We start from the raw sequence: 10,195 nt of genomic DNA, 5'->3' as shown, positions 1-10,195 counted from the left end.
GCGTTTATTATACTACTTCAGGAGTAATAGTTAGTAGTACTAATTTTAGGAGGTAGAGGTCACTTCAGAATGATTAACTTGTCCTCATAACACCACTTTAGTATAGATTAGTTTATTATGAAAATAAATTTATTTTAGGTGACTAAATGAAATATGAAAACTTGTTTAGGGGATCATCTATTGTATTTAGACAAGATATTATCTAATACATCAATCTATCAGTATTTGTTAACTTCGCTCTCATTTGCCCTTCAACTTTATTAGTAATGATAGGTTTTTTAAATGAAATGACAAAGTTTTTCCTTTTGCAAAATGTGGGAATGGTGCACATTTCGTTGTATTAATATTCTGGACTTTGTGACAAAAATAGTCAATGCTATTTTGTTGTAGATTGAACTTTAATAGGCATTTAGGGGATTTAATTATTCTTGAGGTTTTAGAGGTCCTTCTTTTTAAGACCATATACAAGTGGCCATGTGTCCTAGCATCATTTTCAGAAATTGAAATGATTGGATTCTATGTTTCAAAAGACTTTTAAAAGGAATTCATTCGTAAATGGGAAGTGGACAACTTTGAATTGTATTTTTTCTACCACATTCATTGATACTGAAGTGAGGATATATAATCAGATGCCAAAATTTATGCTTTCCAACTTTATTACGAATACATAACTCGTTTCTATAATTAAGTTTGCAATTATATGTTTGTATATATTAAATTTAAAAATGCATAAAAAATATAAGATATAAATAAAAATTATCAGATTCGTTTCCTCCACTCTTGAAAATAATGGTCGTTCACTTCGAAATTCTTGTGGAAACTAGTGGTCCTTGACCTCGGAGAACATTATTGGCTCCACTGAAAGTTTAGGGTCATGTTCTTTATTTCTTGGAATATACCTTTTTTATTTTCATCTATTAATTAACTTTATCTATTTATATTCTCGATATTACTAAATTTTATTATACTTAATTTGATGTATCTCTTGAAATCAACCTCAATTTTTCGATTTCACTTGAAATAATCTAATTTACTTGCTTTTGTCACTTGCATGACTCGATCCACTAAACAAATTTGACCCATATGATGAACTATTAATGTTTATGTATTAAAAATTTCATTTGATTATGAAAATTTAGCTAAGGAGTAGATTGAATGGAGTTGTTGAGTTCGAAGTGATAATTTCTTGTTGAAAATATATTGTTCATTGAACTGTGAAATTTGATCCTTAAGCTACATTTAATTTGCACCATAAATGAAACTCGAAATTTTAGGTTAGAACGAACTTTGTTTTAAGTGAGCATTTTACAAAAGCTCAAGAACACCTATGGGAGTTCATATTTGAAATTTGGGGTTTCTTGAAGAATTATTTTTGAGTGAACTTCAACTGCAAAATAGTGGGGGAAGAAGAACAAAATAAAATTTCAGAATTAGACACCCAATATCACTAAGAATTGATCAATAGTATCAAGTGTGCACATATGTTTATCTTATTTGTACATTATATTTTAAAATCTCATAAACGAAGTTCCTTAATCTCTTGAATTATAATGAGCAACACGAGAAACTTTATGTATGATTTTATTTTGCTCTGTTACGATATGTATGATTCAGTTTTGCCTTTATCACCGTCACAGTCACTTCATCGATTTGCTGTCATAATATATTTTAAATGAGTCAATAGCTTGAAATTATGTATCTTCGTGTTTATGTTTTTTCAATACTTTTTATTGTTTTAGTTTTATATTATCTACTTTTGATTAAAAATATGTAAGTATTTTCTTATAAATTCTTTTAAAGAATTGCAAAAATGATTTCTTAATTGCAATAGTTTTTTAGACACGTTCATTGCTTCTTATAATTTATCTTGCTAGTGTTTCAAGTTGGTTCTAAACTAATTTTATATTGGGATAAAACTCAAATATGCCATCTAACTTTTAGAAAAGGTTTATTTTGGTTATCTGTTAAAAGTTTGGTTCATCTATACTATTGTTGTTAAAGAAAAGGCTCATTCATGCCATTTTTTTTAACTTCGATTTTGCAAAACCATTTCTTACCTCCCAATTTTTTAACTTACAAATGATTTTAGAATTTTGGTTTTTAAAAAATAAATACTACAACAAAAAATAACTTTTAGCGGCAATAAATAGACACATTAATAAAGAGTGCTAAAGTCTTTATTGACATTAGTTAATTGTCATTAGATTCAGTGTCGCTAAAGGCTTTAGGGACATATACAAAGAGTTCTAATTGCCGCTAAAAATACATATTTAGCGACAATTGAGCTATTGCTGTTAATTTGCCGCTACAAATCATTTTTGATGTAGTGAAATTAATGATGTAACAAAAAATTTGAGATAATTTCGTGAAGAATTGAAGTTATTAAAAAAATAAAAAGTTGTTTATGTTCTGTGTTCTTATTTTAATCTCTCAAATTATAACAATCTAACAAAAATTGAAGTAAAATGAATATACAAGTGAAAATATTAAATAATATGAATATATCTTATAAATATTTTACATTACATTTTCAATTATTTTTAAAATTTTTTAAAAATAATATAAATTATTAGGTAATAATTGAATTTACTATCCATTTAACATGATTTTTAACTTAAGAGAATAATTTTGAAAATAATTAAAAGAGTTATAGTAGAAAGTAGCATTTCGATTTATGTCCTTGAATATTTTTCTTAAGAAGTGTGTCATACTTCAACAATTTACTTTATATGAATTAGAGGGACTGAGATAGTCATATATTGATAGTATTATTTAAAAATAATAATTAAAAATCAATTCATTTAAAAAGCAAACTGTACATATTATGCAAAAAATTATTTCTACTTATTTTCTTCAAAATATGTTTCAAAATTTTTGAAAATATTAAACAATAACACTACAGTATTTATACTTATTTTCTTAATAAAATTATAGTGTTGAATCAAATTCAACACTATAACTATTCACATGCAAAAAAGTAAAATCTAAAGGAATGTAAAAAAAATATTTAAAAGAAGGCAAACTTTGCACCTTAATTGTTTGCTTCTGACAAAACTTAGAAAGCGAGGTGCAGGCAATCCTGCGACTTACAAGTACACTGTATCTTGCGTCTCGGAAGGACACTGCACCTTTCCACTAAAATTTTACAGAGTTATCCTTCTGTCTAAATGTTGCCCTTTTAATTTCAACCTTGTTTTTTATTGTTCTTTTGGAAATGTCACTCAATTTTTTTACCCTTTTAGCTCCGGACTCTTATAATTCGGATTAAATTCAACCCGCCCCAACCCTCTTCACTGCCATCCCTACATGGTATTGGATGTTCGACAATTATAACAGAGAAGGTGTACATTTGCGTCAATTGAATAATGATAAAAGTACTTTATATATACATAAAAAAAATTCGCAAGATAGAGAGGAAAAAGGACCGTTTTGCTATTCTAAAACGTTTGAAACATGAGTCTTTTGAGTATTATAGTTGATTAATATGTTGCCCATTTGAGATAGTGTATACATAGATTTATTCAAATTAAATGAAATACCTAGGATAGAGATGATTCTAATGAATATATATATATATATATATATATATATATATATATACATATTTTTAATAATCAGTCAAAGAAAAATTAATTAGGCCCAAGGCCGACTCAACAACATTGGGGGCCTAAAGAGAAATTCAAGAGAGGGGTCCTAATATTATTTTTTTCATCATATAACTTTTATTTAAAATCTAATTTTCTAGCTATTTTAGATGCGAAGTCATTAGGTACTGTTTTATAATCGATTTGTGTTAATAATTCATTTTCAAATGATAATATAGTTAACTAATTCAATCTCTCTTGGGACATTGTTGATCTTAAAGAAGATTTATTCAATTTTAATTACGAAAAAACTTATTTCGGCTGAGGCAATAGTTACAGGAACTGTTAACATTAATCTATAAGCAATATGTGTATTTGAAAAAGAATCAAGTCTTTTTATTTGATTGAGTATTTTCATTAGATCATTACCTTCTACTTGTATTATTTCTCTTCACACTTTAAATTTAAAAATAAATCTAAACCATCAATATCTTAATAACTATTACGTGTTAAAAAAAGTTCAAGGTTAAGACAATATTTTTTTAAATTCTCATCATCTAGTGATCTCAATATTTTACCATTAAATGAGAAATCAAAAATATTTTCATATGCTTCAATTGGTCCAAAACTATTTTGAAGTGAAAAAATAGTTTGATCTATTCTACATATATAAAGCAATCAACTCTAAAAGATTCTTCAAGGGACTTTGTGATTTCGCTATCCTTATTTTCATCAAATTGTTTTTTACGAAATTCAGGTTTATTTTCATCTCATATGCAATTTCCTTGGTAGAAATCATAACACTCATAGTACATATAATTTTTTTATTTTAAAAATAACATATATAAATAATTGTTTTTTTTTTTTAAATGGGCCCCCAAAATATATGGGGCCCCAAGCGATGGCTTTAGTGGCTTAGGGGTTAAGACGGCCCTGATTAGGCCATATTACTATATTACCTTGGTCGATTAAAATTTAGTTAAAAGCTAATTATAAAAGATTCTATATCATGAAAGTGAATTAGGATAGAATAATAAACTGTGATGATGTGAATCTTGAATCATGATTTCACGAGGGAGTCTCTGTGATTTGTAAACGTAATTAGGTATCGTTTAGATCTTGTTACTCCATTTTAAAATATGTATTAAAATTTATTTTAATTAAATCAAATAGTGAAAATAGCACATTAATTTATTTAGAGATGGAAGGGAATATGCGGCAGCTGCCTGATTACTGATTAGGGTCAGTTGGGTCACAGCTCACACCCTTTTTATTTGTCGGCTGAGGTGGCCTTCTTCGTTAGACTCGTTACCGTTATCTGATCATTTTCCTCAAAGCTCATATTAACGGCGTTAAGTTTGCTTCATTTTTCACGTCTAACAAAAATTGTCTCCGCGTTACAGTAAACTTTGAAGAAGAAGGAGGAGTAACATAGTGCGGAAGCTTACAGCGGAAGATAAGTTTGGGTTATTGGGGAGGGAGAAGAGAAAGAGAATTCTCTGAAACTGTAGTTAAATTTATTCTTCAGCTGTTTCAGATCTCCCTCTCCCAATTCCCAACATACAGTTGTAAGAATTTTGTGGAACTAACATTCTTTCAGGTTCTGTATATGTTTACATTTTTGACAGTGTATATGTATATATATATATATACCTACAGAAGAAGAAGAATTAGGAAGGGTATAGTGGAGGGGTTATTCTTACAGATTGATTGTTTGATTGTGTGTATTTATATATATTGAAGAGTAATTAAGAGGATGGGGTTTTCGGAGAACACAACTGGTTTAGTTCTAGCAATGGTTTCAAGCTTGTTTATTGGAACGAGTTTTATCTTGAAGAAGAAAGGTCTCAAGCGTGCTACTGCTGCTGGCACTCGAGCAGGTCTGAATTGGGACAATCTGTTCGCTTGCTTGATTTCTCATTTATTTTGTGTATATGTAACTGCTCCTGCATTAAAGTTGCAGTGCTCGTATGGATGCACAATTCCAGCAATTAAGTATGGAATTGAGTTGAGAAACTGCTCTATGTGTGATATTAGTGAAATAATGTATCAGTCAACTGCGAATTGTTTGGGTTGTGAACTGCTTCAATGTGTGATATTAGTGAAATAATATATCAATCAACTGCGAATTATTATCCCTTATGAACTCTATTCCTCTCAATTGACGCTTGTTCGATATTCAAAAGATTCATTATAGTCGGCTTACTTTACACTGACCATCCCTCCTCCTTTATCATGGCTTAGGACCGATATGCTTTGTGAAACTCACATGGGAAAAATTATATTAGTGAAAGAGTGTACTGCATTTATAATTCCTTATTTGGTAGATGTTGTTATTTTATATAGTACTTAATTCCTAAGCATGTTTATGATATTGTATATCTTCAATATAGAGTGAACTGTTCTGTTCAATTTGTTGTATTGTTGGTTCTACTTTGATTGATTATGACAATCTTTTTAAAGATAGTTCGCTGATCCTTAATTGGGTTGGTAGATACGTCTGGTAAACAGTGCTACTGACATACAACTAGAGCTAAGTTTACTAGGATTTTGCTCATTTCGGTGGTGGATTCAATTTCATTAAGGATCACTTTCAGTCAGGTGTTACTGTTCAGGCATGTGTTGGAAAACACAAATGAAGTGGGGGATGGAACACATGAAATCCATTATTTGGAAATGGACAGGAAATGCGAAAATTATCAAATATGAGGTCTAAAGGCAAACTATTCATCTTAACGTTTTCGTGCTGTGTGTGTTGACAACGTTTCTAACCCCATTAGGTCCATTCTTTTTCTGCTAACAGTTACATGATGTGAATTGGAAAATTGGATTCTTGACATTCACGTTTCTAATCCCATTTGTCAGTTACTTTAATTTGAACCATGAGTAGGAAGATTGATAAATAATACTTGGTTTTCTAGCTGATTAAATTTTTGCAACGCCAGTTTGAACAGCTTCTATTCTTATTCATGATCTTGCCAATCCATACATTACATAAGAAGAACCATTTTCGGTTGGACATTATAGTGCAAGCAGAATCTTTTATCCATGAAGTACTTATGAGTTCACAAGGAGTAACCTATGGCTGTACTTGTAGCGGAGCATATTTTGCTTGAAAGTTTATACTGTTTTGTTTTTCAGACTGCAGTCTAGTGTGTCAATTTTCCATTTAGTACTTTAATTGGCCAAATAACTTTAACATTTTCTCTCGTATCCTTTTTCCTTATTGTATACTTTGTCAACTTCAATTCGCCTGGTTAAACAGTTATTGGCGACTGTGATCTTCACTGCAGGAGTTGGAGGCTATACTTATTTGCTTGAACCCCTTTGGTGGGCAGGCATGATTACAAGTAAGTGGATCATGAGTTGTCTCCACGAGTAAACTTCATTCAGGATAAATATGCATTAGTATTGTTGTGGTCTTAATGACATTTGGATTTGGCTATGCAGTGATTGTTGGAGAGGTTTCCAATTTTGTGGCCTATATTTATGCTCCAGCAGTTCTTGTGACCCCACTTGGTGCGTTGAGTATAATTATCAGGTGAGATTTTGAAGTCTTATGTGCTGTTTTGAAACTCTGTCAAGGAACTCCTGCTGATGTTTCCATAACTAACCTTGGTGAATCTGAATAGTGCTGTCTTGGCACACTGTATGTTGAGGGAACGGCTACAACGATTAGGTGTAGTGGGATGCATATTGTGCATAGTAGGATCTGTGGTAATTGTTATACATGCACCTCAGGAGCATATGCCAACTTCTGTACAAGAAATCTGGATTTTGGCAATTCAACCAGGTTCTGGACTTTTAGTGTTTTTTCCTGTTTATCTTGCTATAGGTTATGGTATTTCTCTCTCCTGTGAGCTCATTACGAATTTCTCCTTCTGATTTTGCCTGCAGCATTTGTGATTTATGTAGCAGCAACAATCTCCATAGTAGCAGCTTTGATGTTTCATTATGAACCTCGTTATGGGCAGACAAACATGCTGATATATTTGGGAATATGTTCCTTAATGGGTGCACTTACGGTAATTATGTTTTCTTCTAGGCTTCTTCAAGTCATCATCTTTATTCCTACGTAGAATTTGTACACTACGTTCTTCTTGGACATAAAGCTGTTTTGCAGATGTGAACACTTCCCTAGCCCGTCAAGATGTTTCTGTGGCTTTCTATTAATTTATTGTATTTGCAGGTTGTCAGCATAAAGGCTATTGGAATTGCAATAAAACTTACTTTGGAAGGAATTAGTCAGATTGCCTATCCGCAGACTTGGTTTTTTCTAGCTGCTGCAGTAATCTGTATCATCACGCAGTTAAATTATCTAAACAGGGTAATGGCATAATACTTTCCAGCTTGACTGAGATCTGCTGTAATCCATCTGATAAGTCATTTGCATTGCCTTTACTAGCGTGAATTCCCAATTCTCTAAAACAAATGCCTATAATCAGGACTAACTCAGACCATTCATCATGTGTATATATGATGGATGTCAATTCCTCTGAATTTGAATGTTACTCCTATTGTAGTTATTTGGCTTTACGATATTAAAATTTTCCTTATTACATGAACCTTGAGATGCTCCTTGACCATTACAAAGTGCAGTAAATGGGCAGTGCATGCTATTATGCTTAATTTTTGGTTTTGCAATTTAGTGATATGAATGATATTTCAGGATTATTCACATGGGAATTTTTATTTTTTTTTGGAGGGGGGGGGGAGGGGGTCTGAAGCATTTTCTAACATTTATGCATCATTTTGATAGGCACTGGATACATTCAATGCTGCAATTGTTTCTCCAATATATTATGTAATGTTCACCACTTTGACCATCATCGCAAGCGCAATAATGTTCAAGGTATGTTATCAATTTGAAGCTATTCTTTGTTGTGGTCCTCCATTAATATGTATGCAGAGCAAAGGCTGCGAACCCATCATTTGCTTTGTTATATTTCTTTGCAGGACTGGGCTGGGCAAGATGCTAGTAGCATAGTATCTGAGATCTGTGGATTTATCACAGTTCTTTCAGGAACAATTTTACTCCATCTGACTAGAGAACAAGAACCAGCAAATCCACCAGGTAAAATTTGAAGTTGAAGCATGTACCAGCTAGCTAAATAAATTGTATGCCTCTCATCTTGATGTATGTATATCCTTGATATCATGCAGTCTAAAATCTTTTAAAATGTATGGCATTGGATCTGTAGGTCTGCAATACCTAAAAACATATGTTGATTTGGGTGTAATTATCCTATTTTAGGTCAATTTGACTACTTATTTTCAATGAAACTTCTAAATTTGGTTACTTTGTGTTTTTCTGATTTCAATGAAGATGGTAAGGAACACAAATAAAATAATCGAATCTGTACTCCGTCTGATTTTACTCGACCTTTCACAATGATTATTCCTCTTCGTTATGGGGCTAGACCACGAAAGGAGCACAAATTTTTGCGGTGCAGCATATGGTGAAATAGTGAGATTAGCTGCTCCAATTTTTCTTAACTGGTGCACATGCTCTTCTAATTTTGGGTACTTGGTTCTATGGTTAAACATCTTAAAAGAGCATGTGTTTCCATCATGTGACACATTGGCATCCTTTAATTGACATTGGGACTGATGACTCCCTTGAGCTAGTGATTGGCAGAAATTTTTAAGCACATGCTGGTATTAATCTTGATGTTATAGAACTTTCAGTAGAAGTTCAGGTCTGGAGTATACTTTATGTTCTTAGAAATGCTTCTGTAGAAGCTAGACTTGGAACTCCAAATTGATGCCTCAATATATTTATACGACTCAAAAGTATTGCAAGTTTGTGCTTATAATCCATTTGTTTATGCAGGAAATATATCGTGGTATGATGGAGAAGATATAAAAGTTATGGAGGATGGACATTACATAATGTTGAATGATTCAAACTATTTCCGCTGATATCATCTCGTTGATAGAGATTCTAGATTTCGACTGCAAAAGTTGAAGCTGTATCCACAGCTGATGCTTAATTTGTGAGCATTCTTGCTCAAGCTCTGCAATGTTGAGCTTTACAAGTGGGAGGCAAGTTCTCGTACAAGCACAATTTTGGGAAAGGCTATTGAGTCGAAGTCACCTTGTAACTGAAGCTTGGCATGGATCCTTGCTGTGCTGCTGTTCAAATTGAGGTTTGTACATACCCGGTGATGTCTCTTTATTCAGTTGGCTGTGTAGAGGATTTTAGTTGATTCATGTTGTAATTTATTGTGCCACCAAATTGGTGCAACATATTAGGAGTTTTATAGTGTGAGAATGTAGCATAGTTGCAGCAGTAAGTTAGATCATGTATTTTCTGGAGTTCATGATATGGAAATCTGGCCTGCTAAATTCTTGACCCGCCACTCTTTAAAATCTGTTTCATGTTTGTATGGTGAGCTAATTTCACATCTAAGAGTGATTGGATGAATTGTTCATTTTGTAGACAAATTTAGCCTAAAAAGCTAACGGGGGACATTTTTTGTTTTGTTGCACTTGTAGGTATGAGCATAAATAGATGATCAAATAACCCAAATTATTCTCATAGTTAGACAATTACCATCACAATATTTTTCCTTATACAATAAAACTCATGGGACCATGAAATATTATTA

At 32.0% G+C, this 10,195-nt stretch overlaps 1 protein-coding gene across 1 annotated transcript; it reads left to right on the top strand.

The window, feature by feature from the left end:
• The first annotated feature begins 5,004 nt into the window (after nt 1-5,004).
• On the top strand, nt 5,005-10,004 carry LOC125853736 (probable magnesium transporter NIPA6). Its single transcript, XM_049533472.1, has 9 exons — nt 5,005-5,464; nt 6,878-6,934; nt 7,035-7,125; nt 7,217-7,377; nt 7,482-7,609; nt 7,774-7,911; nt 8,344-8,436; nt 8,541-8,658; nt 9,418-10,004. Exons 1-9 carry the CDS (start codon nt 5,341-5,343, stop codon nt 9,504-9,506), a joined length of 999 nt encoding a protein of 332 aa, XP_049389429.1. The 5' UTR covers nt 5,005-5,340; the 3' UTR covers nt 9,507-10,004.
• Nucleotides 10,005-10,195: the final 191 nt, after the last annotated feature.

Source organism: Solanum stenotomum, chromosome 1 (assembly GCF_019186545.1).
Source record: "Solanum stenotomum isolate F172 chromosome 1, ASM1918654v1, whole genome shotgun sequence".
Lineage (NCBI taxonomy): Eukaryota > Viridiplantae > Streptophyta > Magnoliopsida > Solanales > Solanaceae > Solanum > Solanum stenotomum.
Note: the sequence above shows the minus strand (reverse complement) of the source record. Positions and strands in the feature narration are given on the sequence as shown.

Coding starts and splice junctions, on each gene's coding strand:
- LOC125853736 (XM_049533472.1), top strand. CDS start 5,341: ATGGGGTTTTCGGAGAACACAACTGGTTTAGTTCTAGCAATGGTTTCA. Junction 7,378..7,481: donor GATTTTGGCAATTCAACCAG/GTTCTGGACTTT, acceptor TTTTGCCTGCAG/CATTTGTGATTTATGTAGCA. Junction 8,437..8,540: donor CAAGCGCAATAATGTTCAAG/GTATGTTATCAA, acceptor ATTTCTTTGCAG/GACTGGGCTGGGCAAGATGC.